We start from the raw sequence: 26,703 nt of genomic DNA, 5'->3' as shown, positions 1-26,703 counted from the left end.
CTTACTTACATTCCAAAGTGCAAGTTTTACTTTGTCTTTCTCAATTGTCTTCAGTTATAACAGCTGCAAATATGTACTGAAAGGGTTAAGTCGGCATGAAAGAATTCATTTCCACTTTAATGACCTAGCCTTGCTGGGTTAGGACGATGGGGAACATGCTTCTGACTTGTACTCCTATTGCCAATTAACACCTCCTATAACAGGTTGCCTCAGCTAGTCATTGAAGCAGAGGCAGTAGAAATAGTTTACATGCAGCTTGTTTTTCACACTAGTTGTTTAATACTCACAAAATTAAACTATTAAAAGGTTCTTTCTTGCCTTACTAGGGAAGAAATAAACACTACTGTGGTCAGCGTTCGCTTACGTGTCCTGTGTTCACATTTAAATTGTTCCAATTGCAAAAAAAAGAAGGAATGATTGTAGTGTATTTTACACAGCAATGCTGTTTGACGCAATAAAGATAAGATTTGCTCTACAGCACTTCACTTTGCTGCCTTTTTTTATTACAGCTGCCCCTGTAAAACCGAGTTTCTTTGTTGGAACTGCTGTGCTATATTTCAAAATCATCTTTTGTTCTATTAGTGCGACACTGGAACAGTATTTAAGATTTATTTAGGCAATAGGAGCTGTCTCCATTGCAGAATATTTCTCAGTTGCCAGCGTAATTAATCGAGTCCACTTCTTCTACCTATCTGGTAAAACATAAAATAGTACAAATAAGGAGCAGTGCTGTAAAATGACACTTTAGTTCGCGTTTAATCAGCAGGTATTTTAATAACATAATAAAATTGGCTAAATAATTGATACCAGTTCACACTAAGAGAAAGGTGGAGTAATATACCTAAAAGTGTTAACAAATTTGCTAAAAGTCCTGAGTAGGTAACACTTTGAGGTGTTTTTATCCTGTTAGAATGGCAAACGCCTTTAACACTTCGTCAACAAGGGCTGCCCAAGTAAAGGGCTGCTTTTTATATTGGATCATCCCTTTAAATGTTTGAAAAAAAATTATGCATATCATGCATAATTTTAATACTTCAGTGTAATCATCTGTTCATAATTTGAATGCGATTCCTTCTGAATTATAAGTCATATTACAAACACCAAAAATAAAAAGCGCTTTAATTATACATAGCATTACCAGTTGGGGTTCTGCCATTCTAAGCAAAGCCAGAATTTGGTTGGATCAGTGTGACTGACCTTTAGGCGGGCGTTTCTCTGACTCACAGCGTGCATAGGTGGTTGAGAAGAAACATCATTTTTTCAATAGGTAGCATAATAATTTGACTCTTCCTTTTTTTTTTTTTTTGAAACAGTTTTTGAATTCTAATAATTTGGCTTATACAGGAATGATTAAGAATGCTGAATATTCCCTGACATTTCTAAATAGCATTTTCCTGTAGTTCCCCAAGTTCCAGCTCTGCAATAAATTACTCAGTAAAGTTGTGGGCCTCCAGAAAGAAGCCGGTATGCTGTTTTGCAGCAGGATGGACAGTCTGGAAGTCTGTGTAATGGCAAAACTGTGACCTTTGAATGCCGCAATGAAACCAAAAATATCTACAGATCTTCTGTGCTACAGATACGAAGCTTTCTTGTTTGGGCTTCTGACACCAGTTAAATTAATCTGGTACTCTAACAAAGGAGCACCATCCTTGTGTAGCTGTCAGCAGGCAGGGAAGTTTATGAACAGCAATAACAGAACAGCACATGTTGTAGAAGTCAGTGTAAAATACTTTGCCTCCATGTGGAGGTCAGCTAATAAAGTCGTCTTATTTCTTCCCTTCTTTCATGAAAGAAGTGTATAAAATTCTGTGGAAGATGAGCAGAACCAGCAAACGTACTCTAAACATGTGGTGCTTATGTGGCTCCCACGTGCTGTGTAACTGCTGTCTGGCTGTGACTGCCACCCTGGCCCTGTCCTATAGGGTGTTGTCCCTTTGGGAAAGGAAAACAGTCAGAGCTGGAAGTCAGCTGATTCCTGTTTCCAAATGCCTGTTTCTTTCAATTGACATTATTTAAAGCCAAGTAAACTACTTGAAAGATCCAAGATTTATTCAGATGGTTTTGTCTGTCAAATCCATAAAAGCTTTACGCTAAGAATCCTTAATGAAACTTGGGTTTTTGTTTTTCTATTGATGGACGATTGTGTGCCTGTACTGTTTTGTATTCCGTTTGCTTATGGTAGAAAATAAAAGGGAATTAAATCTGTTACGAAGATAGTTACGGACAAGATTTAACCCACTTCCTCAAAATTCCTGAATCAGTACTTAGGAATCAATTCAAAACTTTGAGCAGTTTATTTTATGCTGATACTCCAGCCTTTGTTTTGATTGTAGATTGAGGGTTCATGCATATAATAATCTGTGCACTACAACAAGTTGTCTCATTTCCTCATATTTAGACTGTAATTGTAATCTATTGGGAAAGCACAGTCAAAGGAAATTGTCAGATTTTCCCACACAAACAGCTATGACCAAGGAAATATTTAGTTGATACGTGCTATATTATGTAGTAAGATTGGTTATCGATAAATCTACAATATATTTGCATTGAATATTACCATTACCTAATTTTTAAGAGTTCAGGTAAATCATATAAATTGTATGAGAAGAGTTGGAGCTGCTCTTTGCTTAAAGTGAAACAGTGAATTTATGGTTGCTGTCTGCTAACCCTTAGTGTAGTCCTGTTACGTGTAGCTAATCTCACATGTAGCATACATAGTCATTCTTAGTGAATGCCATGGCTTAAAAGACAGAAGGGGGAAAAAAAAGGATGCAAAGCAAAGTTGATCTACACCAGTGGAGTGTGTCCTTTTGCATTAACAGTACTTCCTGTGCTGTAGATGAATCATTGGCTGTGGGTATGGGCAGGAGAACTTAACAGAATGTAGTTTCTGCTTTTAAAACTTATCTTCCAGAATGCTGAAGGGATCAACAGCAAGAATGACTTGAAATGCTTCTGAAATATTACCACCACACACACAAGAGAAAAAAAAAAAAAGCCACCACGACAATTTGAAAGCTCCAAGTAGTACAGAAATAATGAAAGAGAAAGATTAGGAATGAGCTCAGTAGGCTAATGCCCAGTTTTAGTTCCTACCTTTGCTTAAGCTAGCAGTATTTTAGCTGTCTTATTACAGAAACAAAATGTAATAATATTTGTCTTTGTCTCTTTGCTGTCAGTGTTGGCTCTACTGACTGATTTTAAATAGATTTTAAAGAGGGAAAAGTTATGAAGAATAATTAAACTCTTACAAGTTGTGAATGCAGGTGTCTGTGCAGGGGACAAAGCTGTGATTAATGCTTCAGCTGCTGGAAGCGTGTCAGTGTGATCTGCCTCCCTAACAGGCAGTGGAAAGTCCATGCAGGAGAGCCAATTTAAATGTTGTAACCTGCAGAATAAACTTCAGTTCAAGTTCCTGAGTTTTGTCAAACCCAAACATTAGTCTTCCAGAAATCCCTTTAGTTAAGTAAGTTCTTTAGTTAATAATAGCTGTTGAAATGGGATGCTTGCTTGCAGTGCAACATTAAGGTAAATCTAGGATAAATGAATATGTACATGATGATGTCACAGCATTGGTGTTATGGTTCTTCAGGAGGCCGAGCCAAGGTCTCTGCAGCTTCTGCACTCACTTCTTTCACTGGTGTAAAACAGATAGAAAATTGAAAGAGAATAGCTTTATGCTATATATAGATATGGATACATAGGAGGGAAATGTTATCAAACTCAAGTTTGGTGGTTGGTTTTTTTTTTTATCTGTGCTTTCTTAGCTGTGGCTAAATGGAAGTCTAAGTCTTTGTGATTTCTAAAGTATTAAGGGAAAAGAAGAAAATTTCTAGGAGGCTTTGAATGAAGCAAGAAAGATGTGCTTAAGAATGTAAAATGATGTATTTAGAGGAAAAGTGTAATTCTGGAAAATGGTGGGGCATTTGAAGCCTCACCAGCCAAGTGGTTTGGTGATGGCTATGGGACACGTGATTCTGGTGCTCTGGTCCTGTGGCATGTTCTGATGAACTGCTTGTAGATCTTTTCACTGTAACTGTTCCATTGCTTATAAGCGTGGAATCAAAAGTTCTAAATCTACAAAACATTTATTTTCCTCTCTTAATGTAATGGGGAGCATCTTTCTTCCCCTTGCTTCATGGTTGCTTTGTAGCCTTCACAAGTTTATTCTGCGTCACTTGGTGCAGAGGTAACCTTTTGTCTTTTCAGTGGAAATCTGCTGCATGCATGCAATTTGTTAACAGAGTAATGAATGTACTGCTAATTGGCTGTAATGAGGTAAGCTGATACGGAATTCTGTATGTTAGAGCAATATGTCTCTTGCTCTTCAAGAAAGGGACAGTTAAACTGCTGCCTCCTGTGTTTTTCATTTTCAGCAGTGCAGAGAACCTGTTTCAACCAATCATTCACACCTGGGACAGTTGTGCTAATTTTTGAATAACTACTCATAAGGCAAAGAGCAAAGTATTTTGTTCACAGCTTTCCACCTAGGGATCGGAGGTCCATTTTTTCTCTCTCGCTCTACCAGTGTATCTGCAAAGTACTCCCTTAGCCTTTATCTGCAAGTCCTCTTTAGCAGAAAGCTGATGAAGCAAAGGGAAATTGCTGTTTGTGTTGGTGCCAGTTAATCATGCTAGCCCAGCAGCATTTACATTCACACCACTGTAAGAAACACATAGTTAATTGGAGAACTGGCCGTATTTTACAGCTGACGAAGGTTAGCATTGCAGCAAGGCTGACTAATGGAAACTTATCTGACTGTTAGCCTGGGTGCTTGTAACAGGTTTGTGCCGGTGCAGTGCTTGCCAGCTTTGTATGTGACGGTCTCTGATAAGATTGCTCTTTGGGGTGGCATTGATCTGGGGCTGGGGGAGGCAGGATGGGGGCTCAGTGACTTTTATTACAAAGTAGTTTAGTGTAGGAAGGCGCTGTAAAGACTTGGTGGGGGCTTGGGTGTGCTTTTTGTTTGTTTGTAAGATCTGCATCTTGCACGCGAGTTCCCTATCGTACACGTTTTTCTTTAATTTCATAATGCAGAATACAAAAGGTTTAGAAATGGCAGCATAACAACAGTGGGGAAAATACTTGATGATTTATTCTTTTCATAGGGGCCACCAACAGATGCTCCTGCGGTCGACACAGCGGAACAGGTTTATATCTCATCCCTGGCGCTGCTGAAAGTAAGTGTGTTTGTGCTCCAGCTCCGTGTGGTGCTGCAGGCTGAGTACCTGGCACCTCCCCAGGCTCTGTGCCCTTGGGCTCCTTAGTGCTGCTCAGACTGGTTTTTACAATATATTTAACACTGAGTGAAACATTCCGAATAAGAAACTTACTGTTTTCTTTTTTATGGCTTAATGTGTACTTCCTTGTATAATGCCTTACAGTTTCTGAAAGTGCTACCAGTTGTGAATTATCAGTAGAGGAGGAAAAGCTACAGGGACTCCCAGGTCAAACTTGAGCCTTCTACAGCTTAAACTTCCATAGTTAAACAATGTTATTTTGTCTTCATTCCAGATGTTGAAACATGGTCGTGCTGGTGTCCCTATGGAAGTTATGGGGCTGATGCTTGGGGAATTTGTTGATGATTACACTGTAAGAGTGATTGATGTTTTTGCTATGCCACAGTCTGGAACGGTGAGTTCTTTGCAGTTAGACTTTTTTTTTTTCTTCTCCTGTATAGTAAATAATTTGTAAAAGCTTTTCCTTCCTTACCAATTCATGCAACGTTATTTGAGCAAACTCTGCCTACCTATTAGGTATAGCTTGAACATGTGTAATTCACATACTGATACCATTTTAAACAGTTTATTATACTTTAGTGATGTTTGATCATTAGTGTTTATGGATTTCAGTAAAAAAAAAAGTGACTTGTTGATATACATGTGCGTGAGTATATCAATATGGATATCACTTGTGTCTTTGTGTATGTATAAAAATATGTGGTTATAACATCACTTACAAGATGCACAAATTTGATAACTTCAAGAACTCATAGCAGGAGCCAGGGGGGAGGAATTAAAGAATGTAAAGATTTCATTAGAAGTTTCTCATGCCCTTAATTGTGACAGTGCTATGTAACAATGCTATAATCTCTGTGATAGACCTTATAGTGGCACATCTCTTCAATGATATTACTGTGATGTGAAAAAACATGTATTTTAATTTTGAGTAAGAATATTAATGTAATGGGCATATATTTTAAAGAGTATAAGAAGCATAATTGGAGCTAATGATGCTTTTCCTGTGTAACTTAAGATATTGCTCTTAAAGTATTCGCAGATCTCTTGTAGCTCAAAGCTGCGAAATGAAGCATTTGAATTATTTTGTCCTGACTTTGTGTGTAGTGGTATGTAGCCAGTTATGTAGAATTATCAAAAGGCTGCTGTTATTTGTCTTGAAAAAAATCTCTAGAGCTGAACTTGAGAAACAACAGGCCAGAGTTTGCAGAATGGAAAGAAAGGGGAGGAAAAGATGAATCCTTATGCCCATTTAATCATTTTGCTCATGGTAGAAATTACCTAGGTGGCAATTCAGAATCTTTTTTAGCATTTTAAAAATTCCATTGAAATACATTTCTATTATAAAGCTGTATTTTATGTTTAAAGGTATTCTAAGGTAATCATGTTTCACTTCTTTAACATATGCTAGTGAGATTGTGTTAAGTCTTTGTTTGTGAAAAGTAGCAAGTTAAAAGATTTGAAGTATGACTTTATCTGCAATTGCTGTGATTGTTGTTCCCCTTTACATTAGGGTGTCAGTGTGGAGGCAGTTGATCCTGTATTTCAAGCAAAAATGTTGGATATGCTGAAACAGACAGGAAGGTAAGTCACCCTGAGAAGAGCTGGGAATAACAAACACACTCTGCATACTGTTTAGAAGAAACAGTTGGCTCTCTGCAAAATTTGTGAACACAGGGCTATTCGTAATTTTTTGAAAAGAAATAATTGGCCCAGAAAATGGCTGAGTAGCATAGCATGTAATTCCCCTCGTGCCTTTCCATTGTCAGGAGGTTGTCACTCACATTAAACTTACATCTTTGATTATTGCGCAGGAAGATTAGAATGCTGCTCAATTTAGTAAAAGATTGATTTTCTTTTTCAATTAAGACAAAAAAAAAAAATGCATTGTGTTAGTTTACTTATGTACTATTTCAGTGAAAAGAAAAAAAATAATTGGGTAAAATACCCTAGTATTTAAATGAATCTTTATTTCACTCCTACCTCTCAACAGTTGTCGCCTGCTTGCTCAAATTCTTTTACTGTGGGAAAAACTTCAAAATTAATGTTAGCAAAAGGCTCAGCAGCTGAAGAGAACAGTGCAAATTGCTTTTTGACTGAGTTCCTAGTTCTTCTGCTGGTTTAATTGATATTTAATCCTTTCCCACCGTTGGTTTCCGTTGTCCATGTCTGAAGTGGACTTTCTGCAGTGAATATTCAACCCTCGGTGCCAAGGAGTTAAAGAGTAGATATTTACTCAAGTGCTGAAAGGGTAAAAACTGATTCAGGGAAGGTGTGGTAACAGGGTGAAAAACTGAAAGCATGATCTTCCTCTGCTAATGTGCATCCTTTAATGATAACCCTCTTTTGTTGGATTTATTCATGTCCATGTTTTCACCATACTATTGTGAGTAATTTAAGTATTTCCAATGGCATTTTTTCACAAGTCACCCTAATTTTTGCCTTGACACATAACTGTTTCTTCTTGTGTTACACGTTTTTATTTTTCAAGAATTTCAATGTCCTCTTCATTTCAGACCTGAGATGGTTGTTGGTTGGTATCACAGTCATCCTGGCTTTGGCTGTTGGTTGTCTGGTGTAGATATCAATACTCAGCAGAGCTTTGAAGCATTATCGGAAAGAGCTGTTGCTGTGGTGGTGGATCCCATTCAGAGTGTAAAAGGAAAGGTATAGTAGGCTTCTCTTTTTTAAAGATACTTCAGTAAGAATTAGTATGGAGGCACTGTGGGTACGAACAGTTTCTTGATTTATGGAGGCTCATTCTCCCTTAAAAATACATGAATAACTATCTCACTGTAAATGAAAACATCCTTTACTGTTTATTCTATGTCTCACATCAGTAGTCCTCAAACAAGCTGGAAGTCTTTGATATTGGCAGTGCACATAACCAGTAACAACCCTTACTTCGTGTTTTGTTTTTTAGGCATCTCTCTCAGTGTTTTTGCAACTAATAATCCAAGTATGCATTGTTACAGAGATTTCATTTTAGCCACAAAATCTACGATGAATTACTAACAGATTGGAATAGATTTAGCCCCTTAATGTGGGTACTAATAAGGCATTGATTTATAGGCGTTACATATGTTGGCTCTTAGTAGCATTTCTATTCCAAAATGTTTTACGGAATAAAACTTTACAGAAGACTTGGTATCAAGCATTCTAGTTTTTGAGAAAACGTGCAGATAAATGATTAAATATGTTGAATGATTATGAAAAGAGATTAACTTGCAAAGCATATTGGGTTATAGTTGTCCTTTGTTGAAATCTCTTTTGTTCTTGTTTAGTTCTCTTTTTATTTCTTTCTAGCCCCATATGCCATTTTCCTATTTCCTGCCTCATGACAGCAGGGAGCAGCTCTATTATCACCTTCACAGAGCTGTCTGCAAATGTGAGAGGCAATTCGATTTTGCTCAACCACAGGGAGAGTGGATTAGAAAAACTACAGAACGCACAGAAATTGGCTAGGTGGTTTACTGCTTTAAAATACTGCTGAGGTGTTTTGTTTGAGCATGCACTCCCATTGTATTGTGGAATAATTATTGAAATACATCATGATATATATATATGGATTATATTAATGTAATTTTATAAATATTTAAGAAGTGTTCATTTTCTGTAAAGCTGTAATACCATATTTCCTGTGAGACAGACTATAGGGAAACTATTGAATGCTTCTGCTAAGCTTTCCTTTAATTTTGTAAAAGAATATTCTGAAACTACAGTTGCACTGCACGTAAATTGTTTTCTTGGTTTGTTTTATTTAAATTCTGATTTTTGTCTTGTAGTTGTTTATGTAAAACAGAAGTGTTTGAAAAATGAATAGCTTGTGGTTGTTTGGAAGATATTAGACATCTGAATCAGTTCTGCTTCCTTCTAAATTGTGTAACTGATATGTTCTGATAGTTTTGGGGGAAAGAATTGTTGCATTATGCTATTTAATTCATGCTGACCTTTTCCTAGAACTTTTTCTTTAGGTTTGCTTAGCTTGCTTTAATTTTCTCTTTCCAATACAAATATCAAAACATTATTTTTGTTTTGTCAAAATGTAATTTGGGGGCGCATACTAATAATGTAGAGCTAACTAGCTGTTAAATTGATTGAGGGGAAAAGCCTCCCAGTAAGTCACGCTACTGTTGTACCACATTTGCTCACTAAGTGCATTTTTTTCCCTTCCATGTTGCATGTTGGTTTTTGTTGGTTTTTTTTTTTTTTTTGCCACTGTTGTTTGACACAGATGCCATCTTAAATGAAGGTCTTTGTTCTCCTCGTGAAAAAAGCTTTGGCATTTTTATTTTGAATTTTTGTCCATCTAAACGTTTCTAAATTACAGCTTTTTGTATGGCATTGCTGCCGGTACTTAAGATCACTGGAAGTCTTGCAATGTTTGTTTTCCATGCAAGTCGAGCTGCTACAGTCATTAAATTACATTCTCAGGTTTCGTATCTTAAGGAAAAAAAAAACCAAAATTACATCTGTCATGTTTCTGGCAAGTGCATCCCTAAATCTTAGAATGAGAATCCCCCAAATTATGTCTACTTCTAATTAATCTCTAGGTTTTGGGGTATGAGATTGCGCTATTGAGTCTGTATGATTTTTATGTCTTTGTTTGAGAAGTTCACTTCGATTAGAATGTATTTGGTTTTAGATGAACTGTAAGAAGAACAGATTTATTAGAGTTGGGGAGATTCTGTAGGTCAGGTTTGACTGCTTCATGTGCATGGCTGCCTTAGTATGCTGTCTAGTGCATCTTGGTATGCTGGGCAATTTTTGCTGTGCCTATCTCAGGGCCTGTGTTTCCCCATTGCCAGCAGAAGAAATGCTGGCAGAGGTAGTTTTCTTGCTGTAGTAGCCACTACAGTGGGGGGCTTTTGCGGATGTGTGTAGCTATGTGAGTCCAAGATCATTACTCATTATACCTTTTACCAACATAACTATCTGGCAAAAATTACAGTGAACATGTGGCATAGAAGATTTTAATATGGTGTGTTTTGACTGAGATTAGAAGTATTTAAAAACAAAGTCCAAAATAACACAGTAGCTGATTTTAAACCTGCCGGAGAGCAGTCCGTGCCCAGATAAATGGCTGTGGCCTGCAGCCGGCGAGGCAGCTGGTGCTGGGGAGGAAGGAACTGGGGCAGAGGTAATTTTCACGCGTCAGGAAGTTGAAATGAATTCTGGTGAGGAGCTTCAGGTCCGTCTTGTCTATCCAAAGCATTAAAAAGTGGTTTGCCCTGTCACTGGTGGAAAGCTACAACTTGTTAACTTGTTAGCTGTCCTTTTCTGGCCACGTGTCTTCTGATTCCAAAGGTCTGCTGGGACTGATGTTGGTGACTGCAGTTCAAAGACAAGAAGATGTAAAATTCTCACCATTTTCAAAAAAGATGCATTATGTCGTCTTAACAGCCTTGAAGAAAATATGAAATTCACATTAAATAAAAAAATCCTCATATAGGCCCATGGGTTAAATGCTGACTGCTGTGACCATTTTAGGGGTGGGGTATTTTTACGTAAATATGGTAGGACACATGAAAGGCAGAACTCTAAATACTGATCTTTACATATATTGAGGCTGACAGTGTTCCTGCTGACTGTAAAACAAACTCGAAGCAGATCAGTGAATTTTAACTGAGGTCAGTGTTACCAGAAACCAGAGAGAGGAAGCTTTGTTTTGGCTTTTTTTTTTTCCATTCTGTGAATGAAGTCAAACATGGTAAAATACACAGTGGGCAATCTGGCTAGCTGTGCCTTGGTCTTGTACTTAGTACACAACTTTGTTTTTACCACCCCTCCAGTTTTTCAGTCTGCAAAATGGGAGTTGTGATACATATTTAGAATATTCCACAGAAGTAATTCAATTAAAGTTCTGGAATAAAGTTAAATATTGACATTTTATATTTCTTTCCAACATACATTTTGAAATCTCTGTGCAGAGAATAATATACCTTTGCCAAATGTTAAAAAAAAATTTTTTTTGGACCTTAAGTTAGCAGCTGTTCCTTACCTCTTAAGGAAAATACTACATTACGGTAAGTTTCATGTAGTTATGTCTTTCACTCCACAAGCATTAACTGTACCTTAAAACTCATTTATGTTAAGACAAAAGGTGATGTTTTCTTTTTAAAACTCTTTACAGCTTTAAGCTTTGTTTAGTTTACTTATTTAGCACTGTTAGAAATCTTTATTTAGAAAAAGTCACCGTTTATAATGGTGTGCTTTCCTGAGAGGTACTTCAGTGGTTTCTGTCAATTAATAATTGCTGACAAAGTTTTGTGAAATATCAAAATGATCTGAAGTTTTGCCATTGGTGGTGTTGAGTATAGTCCAAAACAAACCTCTTGTTCATACGGCAAAATTTCATGTCTGCTGCACTGTAATCTTTCCTAGCAAGGCACTGTCAGAAGCACTGGTAGGAAAATCTGTTGTTTTCTGAAGAAAACTTGTCTTTGTGATAACTTTTTATAAATTGTACTTTGCATGTTTGTCACCTCCTGGCAGATAAACATGCTGTGCATCTTAATCCCATGCTCAGACCATATCCTGCAACTTTTATAGAAGAGGTTTTTGCCATGGTTTTTTGTTATTACCCCAATCTCATTCAGGGGGAATGAGGAGGAAAAAAATATTAACTTTTGACTAGTTGGGTAGTAGCAGTCATTCAGGTGGGAAGTGGTCTCTGAAGAATTAGTCCAGCTTTGTGCGCAGCACAGGCTCAGCACTGAGTTCAGACCAAATCACTCGAAGGTTTTGTCCACTTGAATCTTGAGATGCAATGGACTCCTGGGATATCTGTTCTAATGTTTCATTATTCTTGCAGTGTCCATTTTTGAAATGGACAAAATTTACGCAGGCATAAGATTAGAGAGTAAAGTACCACCACAAAACTTATATATGGTCAAACAGAGTTCATTACTGAATGACCTGTTCCAGTACCATTCCTCTTCTTTTCCTCTCTCATTAGTACATGTGTTAATTCTAGATCTAGTTGTGAACCGCTATGTAATTTGTTATATATAACAGTGATATGGTTTTGGTAATATGTGAATTCAGTTTTTAACTTTTCAGCTTAATACACTGTTTTTTGTTGTTGTTGTTCAATAATTAGCATAAGAAGAGTGATTTTGTTTGATTTAATAACTTGTTAGTCTAAAGGAATGAAACCAAAAGGAGGCAGGAAACTAACAGTGACTCTTCTGGATGCTGGAATTGCCACCTATCCTCAAGAATTTTCTTTGGCTGAACATAAATTTTATACTAGTTCTCTAAAATGCACACTTTCAGACCTCCATTCTTTCATTGGGCTACTAGCATTTTTTCCTCTTCATACCTCTCCTGTTCCCTTGTTTGTTGGGAGGTAGTGGCTACTTTTAAAGGAGAAAAAAAGCAATCCTTAAAATGAGATGCGTGGAGAGACTAGTGTGACACGTGAAATTTGAAGTTGAAAATAGCCCACTAAGGGTTAAATTTGAGGACTTTGAGAAGTAGGAGCTAACTATCAGGACTTTTTTTTTACACCCACAATTTCCCCCCCTCAGTTCATGCATTTATCTTAATACTTGTTTTCCTAATAAATCTTCCCCAGAAACAGGCAAAGTCAAGTCGCAACAGTACAGCTCGCGATTATTAGTAAAAAACTAAACAAAATATTAAATGGACTGTATTGTCCACTACTGATTTGAGATACGGTTGTTGACTTTGAGTTATTATGCACCTCATATTTTACAATAAAATTTCTTTTAAAACATGCAATATGTACAATTTTATGTCAGAACGTTTTTTACCTGGGACAATTTTCATTCTTAGAATTGGACTTACTAATGTTATTTTCTATCGTAAAGGAAAAAATGTAAAATACAGAAGGGAACTTTACAATGCGTACTTTTGTTTGAAACTCTTCAGAGATGGATATTATATCATTCTGTACATTTTGTACGGCAATTAAGTACTCTTACAGTGTGTATAAACCTTGAGTACTTGTATAAATGCCTTGAGTATTGGTACGTTACTGAACAGTGGGGGTGGTGAGGCACTGGAACAGATTGCCCAGTGATGTGGTTGATGCTGTTCCCTGGAGACTTACAAGGCGAGGCTGGATAAGGCTCTGGGCAGCCTGATGTAGCTGTGATGTCCCTGTTCATTGCAGGGGAGTTAGACTAGATGGCCTTCAGAGGTGCCTTCCAACTCTAAGGATTCTATGATTTTATGATAGATTGTTAGTAATTTGTAGTTTCTGAAATTAAAGGGGAGAACCACAACAGCTGAGAAATAACTGTTTCTGTTATTTCTGGAGGAGATGAAGCTTTGGTACTTTGTCATTAACAATTTGCGTCGTTGAGGTTATTGTCATAAATAATTACAGGAACACAATAATATGTTTTTGTAGTGTGATTTTAGCCTTTTAGTTGCCAAAGCTTGAAGACAAAGTCTTTCTTAGAAAAAGCTTTTTTGGCAATGTTGCATCTTTGTGCCTGTGTACTTCTCTGTTTGCTTTTGTCACTAAAGTTGGTCAACAGGAGTGTCAGTGTCAACAGGATGTGACAGTGTCAGCTGCCATGGTAGCCTGTGGCATAAGGAGAGCAGTCGTATTCGGCAAGAGTGGGATTACCAGTTTCATGTAACAAACAGCTAAGTGACCACCAAATGACTGTTGAACTGATTAGTTGAACTGTGACATTTCTTACCATTGCCAGGACAGTGCATTTGGTATCGCAGAGACTGTGTATTGGGACTGAAACAGCTGGCTTGGATTCAGGCAGGAACCAACTTAGATCTAGATTTTCGATAGCAGCCTGATTTGGAGAATAAGGAAGAAAATAACATTTGTGTTGGTGTTGATTACTGTTGATTCAATAAAGGCTGATGCATTTTTTTCTCTGAAGAGTCATATTTGTAGGAGATGAATTGTATCTGCACTACAGAGTAGGCCACTTGATGTTCATGCATGTGCATTTCAGTTGAGGATATGATTTTTCTGAACGTAGGCATAAACTACATTTGCATTGAACTGCTTTATCACCGCCACTCTGCCATGCATTTGCTACGGTTTTGTATGAGAGCCAACATTTTTATTATAATTGCGTGTATTCAGAATAACATGTTTTGCATATTTTAAGTCCCAAATTTTTTTAGTGCAATGCCAAAACTGTTAATATCAGTGCTGGTGTTCCAAAATTTTTAAAACAACATCCTTTGGATTTGCTGTGTTTAAATTAGCAATGTATACTTACCTACAAAACCATTTACACAGGTTACTTCAGTTCATGCCCTTCCCTAAAACAAAAAAAAGTTTCAAGAAGACTTTTTGTTGGAAAGTATTAAATGTTTAATTTCCTTTTGCCATAGTGGATGTAGAATAGTCCATTTATCTTCATTAAGGCATATAGCTTTAAAACTTGTGGTTTGCTGCTTGTGAGTTATGGATGCATGCCCTCACTTGTCAAGATAAATGTATTATACTGTAGTTCTCTCCCCTCCCAGTATGGATGTTTGAAGTTGTACAGCAGATTTGACCACAAATAAGCAATTCTCTAAGGATAGAGAAGGAAAATGCACGTACTCCTAGGAATATATTTTCCAGAGTTAAAATTGACATTTTATAAATAATTTCCATGTTGCAAACTTCAAACTCACAATCACAGCAATTCAGTGGTATGCATTTGGCATGAGTCAGTTTCAGTTCTTAGTGCTTTTCATTGGAAATGGCATAAAAAGTAAGATTTCTTTTAATTTTTTATGTTGTGGGCTTACAGGGGACAGAAGATGTTCTTCACTTGTAGTTGTCTAACAGTGCATGGCAGCATAAATAACGAAATGGTCATAAACCACAGCTGCACTTCTCAGGTCACATGTTCCATTTCATTTTTAAAGAATCTAGAAGCAAACTAAGCAGTCGATAACAGGTCAGTTGCAGGTGATAAAAGATATTTTAGATGGGACATTACTTCTTTTTCCACACCTGGCATAACCACATTATATCTTTCGCAGTTTTCTTTCAGCACTGGCGTATTTGTTCACAAACATATGGCATAAACAATGCATTGCTATTTGAGTTTAAAGGATACAATACATTTTTAAAGATAGTCACCATATGTGATAGAATCTTCAGTGGAAAAAATATTGATGCTAGAAAAAATTGTAATTAAAATAAAAAAGACTGGCTTACTTCTTACAGAACTTCGGGATTAAAATATGGTAGACCTTGCCCCCTAAGTGTTTCTTTAAGTCTTATTTGTAGATTTGATATTGGAGGAATGTAATAGAATCATGTCTGTAAAGTACTCCCAAATTTCTCGAAAATTTTTTTCAAACACAAAGTTTTGAAGACTGCATTAAAAGAAGTGGTTATGTACCTGGCGCACGCTGTCGGAAGGAGCTAAAACATATCTGGCTACTGAACATTCTGAATTTTTAATCACGCCATTATTTTTAATAACTATGCGCAGATTAGAAAAGGCCAGATTTTATCTAGCTACCAGTTGAGGAATCCAACACTTGTGAGTAGCCATGAATCATATTAATTATAGCTATCCTCAAATTTATAAAGTGCACTGAGCATAATTATAAATTTTGTTTCTGGAAGTCCATTATGCGGTCTCTATTGTGGTTAGTGACCCCAGGGAAATGCTTGAAAAATGCTGTACAGTTATTGTTTTCTAGATTATTATGCTTTTTTGAAGCTAAGACAGATGTACAAAAAGATGCAGTTTTTATTTTGTATTGGCAGCTTCCAAATATTTAGTATCTATTTCCAAGAGCTGCAATTAGTAAAGCATCCATGGTACTGAAATCCACACATCCCACAAGCTAATTATATTTGCAAGGTCAGATTGAATACATATTTTCAGAAAAATAAAGGGTTATATAAATGTGTCTTCTACTTGGCTGTTATATCACAGTTTGTTGATCTGGAGTATAATGTGTACAATTCACAAATTTGTCTGATAACAGAAAGTGGTGTGTGATTGTGTTTATTTTACTAACCAGTATATTCACAGCAATCACTTCCAAATATCTCTCCAGTAAAGATGTGTTAATTACAAAACAGACAAGGTCTTCTATTATATTAAAGCTACTAACAAGAAGACAGCAGGAATCACACATGTAAATAGCATCATCAACCCCTATTTTAGTCCTCTGTTTTGATCTGTGAGTTGCGCATAGACCAAAGGTGCTATTAAAGACTCAGTATATGAAATAGGCAGCATTATATGAACAAAATTTATTCAACAAGAAAACAGACCTTTAACATGAATTTAACAAGCCCGAGAAATTATAAACTCTCATATGCTGCAGATTCATGCAGTGATAATAAACAAAAAAGGAAAGTAAGAGGTTTCCTTAAGCTAGCCAAACTGCTAATGGTTTTGTTATAAGCTGTCTGCTGTTGAGATGACCTCTGTAAAGTCTGAAGACACTTGTACTCGGAGAAATTAACTGGTCAGAGTGCTGAAAGAGATGCGCTGTGGAATTACATTTGAAAAAAATCTTACCTTCTTATTTCTGGAAAAAATCCCAATGCCACAGACTTTTCTTTAACTTTTTATGTCTTTGCAGAAAGAGAATTTAGCATGAAGCTTGAAAACTGTGGTTTTTACTAACACGTTGCAAGATGCATTAGATAATTGAAGTGCAATGACAGCTTAAAAAATTTGGATGAGACATACTGACTTCTTTGTGAAATTCTGAGTAGCGATGTGGGGGTTTGTGCTGCTTTTAATTAAACCTTAGAGGTTCTTTTTTCGATAATGCCGTCTCTGAAGTTTCCACTGTAAAATAGCGAGTGACCACATTGCCGTCACCCGATTGCATCATTCTGTACTTCAGAATACACAAGCGTAGTAAGCTGACTTCAGCTCCACACACCTCCAAGTGCTCACCCACCGGGGTTCTTTTTCCCTAATCTTACTGTGGCGTAATTAACACCTAGTTCATCCATTGCTCATTAGTGCACTGGACATTAATGAGTGTTTATTTTTATGTAATCCTTTAATGGAGGAACTGATTTGTTCTCACCACGGAGAAAGCAAATACATTTTGTGGAAGCCAATATATAGGATTTGTTGTTGTTTATGCTTTTATTGCGTATTAGGTCTAAATTTAGCCTCCAGGTTGTTGAGCATGTTAGTTTCTTTAAGATGGTTGCTATAGCGATAGCAGCAAATTCCTTTAATCTTAGTGTAGTTGAAGAATTTAGTTACCATTGGTCGTCATAGTGCAACTAAGATGAGAAATATCATCCACGTGCATTGTTCTGCCCTTCTAGATTATAGGAATTACGGTTTTATCCCTGTCCAAAGTGTGGAGTTTGTGATTTCAGTTCATCACATGGCTTATGCTGCCCAGCTGAAGCGTTGCTGGTTGCGCTGTCTGGAGAGGCCATGAGGCCTGCCTGGCCTGGCGCTGTGCTCCTCTGCTAGCCTTGCTCGCTCCTCAGAGCGAGTTATTATTTGCTTGATTTTTTCCCCTCTTAGCCAGCTTGTCTCAGGAGACCTGCAGTGTGGATTTTTTTTTTCTTCACTTGACTTTTTAATTTATACTGCCTGTTTGTTATGGTTGGGCATTTCCAGGTGTTCGTAAATTGGAGCATCTGTTTAAAATGGAACACAGAATGTAAATAAAATGGCTTGTCATGAGTATTTTAAGATACTTGAAAAGTCTGATAGTAATAAGAGGAAAAATACATTTTATTTTAGGTCAATGAGGTGTATATAAGATATTGAGAATTAAGGTTTTTTAAAAATAATTTTGTAGTATTAATATAATATGGCTTGCATTTGTTGCATATTGATTGTAATTTGGCTTTATTATTGTTCAGAAATGAATTGTCACTGTTAACTGACATTAATTGGGTCACAACCCAATACTTTCAACATAAAATTGTTTCATACACTTTCTACAGGATATTCTAAGCTATGATACATGCGGACAGGTCTGGCAAGGCAGCTGAGAGGCCACTCAGTAGGCTGTAGTGATAGCGAGTGGTACTTTGTCACTCAATGTGGCTGAAATAGTGGGGCCTGAAAAGTAAAGGTTATGAGTTAATAGGCTTTTTAAGTTTACAGTTTGATAAATATTTTGTGATACTTGCTTACTAATTTCATTTAAACATCAATTACTTTAATAGTTATAATCCTTACGAACCTCATATGTGTTTAGTTGTTATTGGTGTTAATCAAGAGGAAAATGTTAGGACAATGTGGAAAACCCAATGTCACTTTCTCTGCAGACTTTTGGTAGGAAACTGGTTGATTTGTTGATTCATGACAAAAGATTTAGTTCAACTCTAATTCCTCAAAATATCAGACTACTCTTATTAATGTATCTGTTGTTGACCAGCCTATAGTATGGGAGAGAATAAAAATGATTGCAGTAAAAGCAGCTGAGATTAAAACTATTTAGCTTGAAGAACTGGAATAACTCTTCAATGCTAGGCAGAAAAGTTGTCTGCAAAGACAGGAAAGAGCTATTTGTGTAGCTTTGTGGTGCTGCATACGTTCTTAGGCCCAGTTAGAAGACCGGGACCTGGACAGGAATGGTTGGCTTGTAATGGCGAGTGTCTGGTGAGAGTTAACTTTTTGAGTGTATTGCTGGTATGTCCTCAGCTCCATCACATCTGGTGTAGACATTGGATAGGTGATTGGATTTTATTCTATGGGCCATGAAATACTATCTCCAAATATTTTCATAGTCAAATTCAGCAAAGGACAGAACAAAAATCAGTGGTAAATTTACTTTATTTGCAAAGAAATGGCACTGAATAATACCTACTGTGTATCTTTAAATCATAAATGACCTTGGTTTTCATATACTCTATTTTTTACTCCTGAGCATGACACTGACAAGGACTTTTTAATCCATCAGACAGTTTATAGACCCTTTCGTAGTCACAAGAAGCAAAAAGCATCTGACTAGAAGGGAATACATGGGGCAAGTTCCTTGCTAGCTATAATTTTCTTGTCATTTCAAGTATTGTGGTAGTATAATTGATGTGACAGGACTGGGCTTTAGACTCGGTCCCTTAGCTTGTGCTCACTTTCAGTTTTAGTCTCTCTCTGTCATTCACTATGATTGGATAAGATTTAGGTGACAAACATATGCATACCTTTGAAGATTAAGAGTAAATGTACATAAAAATTTGTTGTCTGATTATATAATGTATATAAAACTTGCAGCTTCACGGAAAAGATAGTAATTGGTGTCACCTTATGATACAAGGTAGTGTAGTGTGCTGATAGCAAAGCCAGCAGGAGGCTCTTTTTTATTAATATTATAATTAAATGATTTTCTGGATAAAGGCCAAAAACAGATGAGAGTTGATTGTGCCTTGTCCACTGTTGCTTGGCACTATTAGTTGCATTTTCTAAAAAGAATTGACTTGACATCTTGTTTTTACAGGTTGTTATTGATGCCTTCAGATTGATCAATGCTAATATGATGGTCTTGGGACATGAACCAAGACAAACAACTTCAAATCTGGGTCACTTAAACAAGCCATCTATCCAGGTAAAACCAGTGTTGATAATCCTGTAAATTGCAGGACCTTTTCAGCAGTTTGGGGGGAAGGTGCCTGAAAATAGTGCAGTATAAGGTTTTTTATTGTTCTCTCTATAGCATTTTTCTGCATGCCTTTAAAAGTTATGTGAATCATCAGTGAAGTTATGTATATGAAGAGTTCAAAACTGAGCCCTAAATTAGCTAGCAAAGTGTGAATTTCCATGTAATTATTTTCTGCAAAGATTGAAGTATAAATTTTTTAAAATGCAAACTTCTAAAAGTAACAATTGATACCATACCATGTGACATGAAATAGGTAGATTATTATCAGTATCATAATTTTAAATTAAAACTTCCTTATTAACTTGTCTCAGCCTTCTTAAATTATTCTGAAAAAAAATATGGAAAAAAAAATGTTTTCGATAATAATATTGCCTTTCTGCTTTATTCATATGCATCGTGTTGTATAACATGCAATCTGGATTTAACCCTGCATTTTGTCCTAAAATTCATCTCTGATTTTCATATGATGCAGTAATTTGCTGGGGAAAACAAAACAAAACAAAAAGGTGGAATAGGAGATTCAGTGGATCAATAGGTCATTTGGTTGTCTCAACTATAACATTTCCTCTGAGAATGTTGTCTTATATGTCTTCAGAACCATTTGTGAAACTCAGTATTCATAGTTGGAATTCTAAAGTTAACAATTTCACTAGTAAGACAAAAAATGTTTGTATTGAATGAAGCAAACCAGTGTTTCAAGATACAGCTTCTGATCTGAAGCAAGTATTCCCTAGAGTAATTTAATGCTTTTATCTATCATTCTTCTGCCTCAATGTCTTTTCGTTTTTTCTCTTTAGAAAACTTTTCCCCCTTACTGTGTATTCTAAGAGGCATGTGTACTTCCAGCCATGTTTCTAAATTCCTTCTCTTTTGATCCTTTACTTAATAAAAGTAGTATCTGCTAGATAAGCATCCTAGAAAAAAGACAGTATGCTAGTCATGATAGAACTGATAGAGGAGCTAAACTTCTGCTGTGAGAAATGACCTTTGGGAGACTAGATCACCATGCTCTTAGCTTTCAAAGGATTGACTCATTTTTATTACTTATGCATTGAAACCCTTTCTTATTAAAATAAATAACTAAAACCGGATAATTAAACAAAATTGTTGTGTTTTACTTTTGATTTTTGAATTGGCAACAATTGTGAACATGAATAAGTTTGAAATAACCAGTTGATATCTTGATTGGGTATAGGCAAGCCCATGCTTGCATCTTTCAGGTTAATATCCTAACTGAGCTTTTCTGGATCATGTGTAGTGACCTCCTTTGTCAACCCCTGAAGTTTTGTTAAGCTTCATTTATTTAAGATCACTACACTATGACAAATTTTGGCCATGGGAGTTTTGGGTTTCTGTTGTTAGAGAATTTTTTTTGTGAGTTGGCAGTGAGCTGTTGCAATGTCACCACTAAGCTAAAAGCCATGGTTTGTTCTTAATGCACAGCCACCTTTTTTCTTGCAAGGACTCAGTTTAGTCTTGCTTTTATAATAAGTACACCACATGGCTTGGCTTCATCCTTTTTTTGTTGTTGTTGTTGTTTTTCCCTATTTTCTTTTATGAGAAGCTTTTTTACTTGTTCTCTGTGCGTCCAATTTGTAAGGCATGCAGGAATGGCGGTTCCCCTTTGAAACAATGCGCTAAGAGCAGGGTTCGCTTTAGAATGTACAGCAAGTGTTTATTTTATGGGCTTCAGTTTATGCTGTTGCATTCACCAAACCACAACTTCTGCTCAGTATTAAAGTAGAGTGGTTGTTTACCTTTTATGTTTGTCCATTCTACAAAGGAATGGTTTGGGAGTATGGAAGGAAAGTAGGAGAAAGTAAGGCATTTGTCAAATCTTATGTATTATAGGAGATTTGCAGAACTCCCACAATATCTACAACTGTTTTTAAAGCAAAACAAAACAAATACTTATGCAGCAATTTGGATTAAGGAAATGGAGGTAGAAACTACTTATTGCTAATAGCTTCTGCCCTAGAGTTCTTTATTGATGATAAAATCTGTATTTGATAATTCTACTTATAATCAGTAATACGAGTAGTGGTTATCCTGAACTATTAATTCTTGTAAAAGCAATCAGTTTTTTTTTTTTTAAGTCTGTGTATCTTTGAAAAGAAATGTGTTAAAAATGCATGTCTGAGAACATTTTCAGCCTTCATCCAGATAATTTTGGAATGCTGAAATATTAAGTTGCGTAAGATGCAAATGCACATTCATTCTGGGTTGCTCTGAAGAATATATTTAAACATAGACAGGTGGAACAATTGAAACATAAGAAACATTTGTGACTGTGGTTTAAGTATGAGTTATCTGTTTTCTAAATATGTGCTTCGTATGCAAAGCTTTAATTAAAAGTAGCAAATTATTGTTCTGCTGAAGATTTATCACAGAATTTTTTTAAACCCCGCTGCACCAAATCCTATTTCAAATTACTCTTTAGTCACAAATTAAAAAAAAAAAAAAAAAAGACCTGTAATCCACATGGCTAAATAGAAGATAAGTGCTTAAAGATGGCGTACCACCTTGTCTCAGTCACTCAGATTATGAAGTTTAAAGACAAATTTGGCGAGGGTGCAATAATAATGAGATAGGATATTTTTGTATTTAAAAATTAAAAATGAGCTTTAGTATCTAGGATGAATGTGATGTGCATAGTCAGAATTCTTCCGTTTCTAACAGAAAGAGATGTGTTTTAGTAGAAATGATACCCAAATTTATTGAGTGAGGTAAGATCTGAGGGAAATATCTGTGCATATGTATTGCTCAAGCGTTTGCAGGCAGTCACTGCTTTTTCAAATAATGGATGGGTGTTACTGCATGGAATAAGTCCAGTTTTAGAAACAGAAAGTATAACTATCAGTTAACGGACTTTGGAAGAGAGAAGTAGGAACAGGTACATTTACTTCAAGTGATGTTTGAACATGGCTGTGTTTTAATGAACTCTTCTAATATGTCTTAATTTCAATGGCGGGTAATTTTTTATGCAACTTTTCCCTGAACTTTACAGGCTCTAATTCATGGGCTGAACAGACATTACTATTCCATCACTATCAACTACAGGAAGAATGAACTAGAACAGAAGGTAATTATTTCAGCTTTTATTCAGAGAACAAAGAACACTGCACAAACTACACAGGATTTGTGAATTCTAATTTTAATTGCTGATTCTTTCAGGAGTTGTTTTAACAGTTCATGGCTTATCTTCTAGAAAGCACTTAGATATGTAGTAATGTTGTAGTAATGTAGTAATGTTGATGAAACCTTCCAAAAATGCATTCTAACATTCATGTAAAGATTTTTATAACATTTGTGTCCATGTTTCACAGAAAGTCTTCATGCTCTTCTTCACGCTTAAAGCGTTTGTGCAAAGTTGAGTTACCAGTTATGTAGGCTGAAAGACATACTAGCTGCTTTAGGATTTTTAGTCTGGAATTACAGAAGCTGGAAGACTATATTTTCTAAAATAGAATTGTATGACCAAGGAGTCTCAGGTTTTTATTGGCTGTAATCACTTCAACAGAAGGTGCATCCAGTTGGTATGAATAGAGCTTCTGAAGACACCACTGAGTATCAGGAAGGTAGTGATGTCCTTCTTACTTTCACACGTTTACAGAAGAAGTATTATTCAGTAACTAAAAAAAAATATTGTCTTTTGTATCAAAATTCCCCAATCACTAGTCAAATCCTCTAGCTTGACAGTCTCAGCCAGGAGAACAAACAGGAAAGAAATCTTATTTATCAACTACAGAAGTTAATTCTTGAAAACCCAGGTTCTGAGGCTCAGTTATGACTGCACGTTCATGGCTGTGTTGCCATGAATAGTTGGATTTCGTGATGCAACAGTCAGAATAGTTTTCTTATTTTCTACTTTCAGAATAAAAAGAGAAACAATTTTGAATAATGGAGGAATATGCTTGCAAGATTCAGAAGAACTGGTTGTCTTGGGAAATCCCTATAGTGCGTTCAGAGGCTATCATTTCCATTAAAGTATAACTTCTGAACTGAAGTTCTTAGTGTGAATTTGGTTTAATGGTCTACATATGTAAATGATTGCCATTGCAAGTAGGGGAACAATTGTGACCAAGTTAAGGAAATTTCAGTTTGTGAGGCAGAGAGTTATTTCTACCTCGCTCTCCTAAGGCAGGTTTAGATGTCAAAACACCCTGTGGTGCTGGTGATCTGTTACTTCCATCTGTAGAAAGAAAAGTACATGCTTCATCTATTAAACAAGGAGCCTATCACACAATGCCGTGCTTTAAAATCCAGATAGCCTAGCTAAACTGTCCATATGCAGTTTGCCCACAACTCCTTCTGTTAGTAACTAAGATCTTGCTAATAAGAATTATGACACTTCCAGTTTGGTTCATATGTTCAAAAGCCAGGTTTCTTTGGGAGCAGTATATTGGATGAAATAGCTTCTTTCTTTCATTCAGGTAATGGGAATTGCAGATCTTATGGATTCTTAAAAACTTCTGTAATGAATGCTTTCAAATTAAAGGCAAGCTGAAACTGTTTGTTGAAGTAGTGCTTTTTACAGTCCTTGAGTGTGCAGAACTGCAAAACAGGCTTTCCTTACGGATGAAAATCAGGAAATTGCCTTTGTAACTATTTCTTCCTTTTCACAAATGTCAGAATGTTATCAGAGAGCCAGGCACATTTCGGTTATTTCTAATAGCTCCTGTTTTTATCGCATCAAAAATCTGTTTCGTTTTGTCATGTCTTTAAGGCCCTTTACTTTTTAGAAGGGCAAACAAAAGTCATGTTTTGGTTGCTTTGGAGTTCATTTCTTCACAACCGTAGCAGCTGCTTGTGTACAGTTCAGGACAATAAGTTAAGCCTAAATACATTTAATCAAAGCATTAAAATATTTTTTCAAATTTAACACAGGCCAAGAGCTTCACCTCTTCTTTGGCTGCTAAAATATTCACCTACCTGTTACTTCTTCAACAATACATTTGTGCATACTCAGCCTCCAACAAAACCACTAAATTACAAAAGGAAAGAGTTCCTGTCAATGTAGATGTGACCCTGGTTTCTGCACTTCTTTTTCATATTTAGGCTTCAAAAATTTTTGATCCTTAAAAACTTAGGGGAAATCTATTGTCTGCTTCAGTGGAATTTTTGATTATCGTATTTCTTTAGACACTGCAAGATCAGTAATTTTTATTACACTCTTAGTACTGTAAATTAGACATTGCCATAGTATTTGAATGTAGTTTATGGTGCATGCTCTAAACAGGTTTTATTTTGCAGATGTTGCTAAATTTGCATAAGAAGAGTTGGATGGAAGGTTTGACACTTCAGGACTACAGTGAACACTGCAAACTCAATGAAACTGTAGTGAAGGAGATGTTAGAATTAGCTAAGAATTATAACAAGGTATTCATATCTCATAATGATGTAATTGTAATGTTTATGAAGAAATTAATCCTTGATTTCAGAAGCAGGAAGGTGATTATCAGAAGCCCTGTTCAAAATGAATTGTAAAAGTTAGCCTGTAAGAACGAAGAAATTGTTGCAGGAGGAACTCTTTGGATCTCAGTGATTATTAAAGTGCTATGATACATCTTCAGGCTTTGTCACAGAGTTTTTGCCCCAGATAAGCAGAATGTTTAATCACGTTTCCCTTTGGAATGTGAGTAATTACATTACTTTTGTACTTGGTGAAGAGAATCTCAGATTTCTGTAGTTCAAAATGAAATTGTGCTCTTTGTTCCTTCAGCTAAGTCTACTTGGACAGACTTCAGAATAGCAGAAGAAAGGTTCTTCATTGGTATCATTACAGTAGATAGGCAGGTAGTAAATATTTAGAGCTCATTCTAGAGCCTAATTTCATGTTCTTTTTAGAGAAAGATATTATTATTGGGGTTGTAAGAAAGAAGAATCGGTTATCCATACTGTTTTAATACTGGCCTTTAAACATCTTTTCGAGATACTAGATATCAACAACCATTCCAGAAGCAGTAACCTTGTCAGTCATTATTGATGAGGGCTGTGTTTTTCTTAGATCTTCTAAGAAGCCCTTAAAAGTAAAATTCAGTATTACATTCACTAGGTAAGTTAATGGATTTACATAGTACAGACACTGTGTTTGAAGACAACAGGATATGATAAAAATGTATTGGTGACTTTAAGCACTTATAAAATATACTTGTGATCAAACCTATAATAGTTGAAACAATGTAGGCAACATTCCTTTTCCTTTTTGCTCTACCAGTTTAACTTTTATCTTTAACTATCAATACCCCTCACTTAGCATTTTTGCTTAAAAGAGATTTGTGAATCCGTTTTGCTTATCTGACAATAAAACTGTTCGTGAGTATTTGCCTTGATCTTTTGCGCTAACACTTGGTAATTAAACCTATGTCTGCTGAAAAGCTGAAGTACCTTTCTTTTGGACTTTCTAAAATGTGTTGCCGTTTGATTTTTTTTTTCCTTTTTTTTCCTTTTTTTTTTTTTGTGAAAGAGGAATATATTTGAGAATCTCGTGGCTTGGGGAAAAAGTAAATGAAATCTGAAACATTGACCTTTTCTGTGTTTCGTTCACAGGCTGTTGAAGAAGAAGATAAGATGACACCTGAACAGCTGGCAATAAAAAATGTTGGCAAGCAGGTGAGGTGCGATGAATTAGAGGTGGAATGATACGCTTCCTTCATTCTAAATATTAATTTCCTTACATGTGCGTAGGTGATTTTATTTCTACATGCAGGATATTCTCGATGCTCCGAATAAAGAATTTATTTTTGCTGAAGGTTGTTGTGTAGGGAACAAGGCTTTTGGCCTTCAGTAATCTTCAGAATATCGGCAAGTCGCGTTCTATATACATTTGTATGAGATGCTGAGGAGCACTGTTGAGATTTGGTAGTTTTTCCTTTTTATTCTCCTTTCCAAGGAGATGCACAAAGATATTCTA

At 36.1% G+C, this 26,703-nt stretch overlaps 1 protein-coding gene across 1 annotated transcript in view; it reads left to right on the top strand.

Annotated features, from left to right (window-relative positions):
* Positions 1–26,703, top strand: part of PSMD14 (proteasome 26S subunit, non-ATPase 14) — a 45,216-nt gene that overhangs the window by 16,483 nt on the left and 2,030 nt on the right. The window contains exons 4-11 of the mRNA NM_001031256.3: positions 5,109–5,180; positions 5,515–5,634; positions 6,751–6,821; positions 7,754–7,904; positions 19,629–19,736; positions 22,798–22,872; positions 25,044–25,169; positions 26,340–26,402. Coding sequence (NP_001026427.2) covers positions 5,109–5,180; positions 5,515–5,634; positions 6,751–6,821; positions 7,754–7,904; positions 19,629–19,736; positions 22,798–22,872; positions 25,044–25,169; positions 26,340–26,402 — 786 coding nt within the window. The remainder of the gene's footprint in view (positions 1–5,108; positions 5,181–5,514; positions 5,635–6,750; positions 6,822–7,753; positions 7,905–19,628; positions 19,737–22,797; positions 22,873–25,043; positions 25,170–26,339; positions 26,403–26,703) is intronic.

Source organism: Gallus gallus, chromosome 7, assembly GCF_016699485.2.
Source record: "Gallus gallus isolate bGalGal1 chromosome 7, bGalGal1.mat.broiler.GRCg7b, whole genome shotgun sequence".
Taxonomy (NCBI): Eukaryota; Metazoa; Chordata; class Aves; order Galliformes; family Phasianidae; genus Gallus; species Gallus gallus.
Note: the sequence above shows the minus strand (reverse complement) of the source record. Positions and strands in the feature narration are given on the sequence as shown.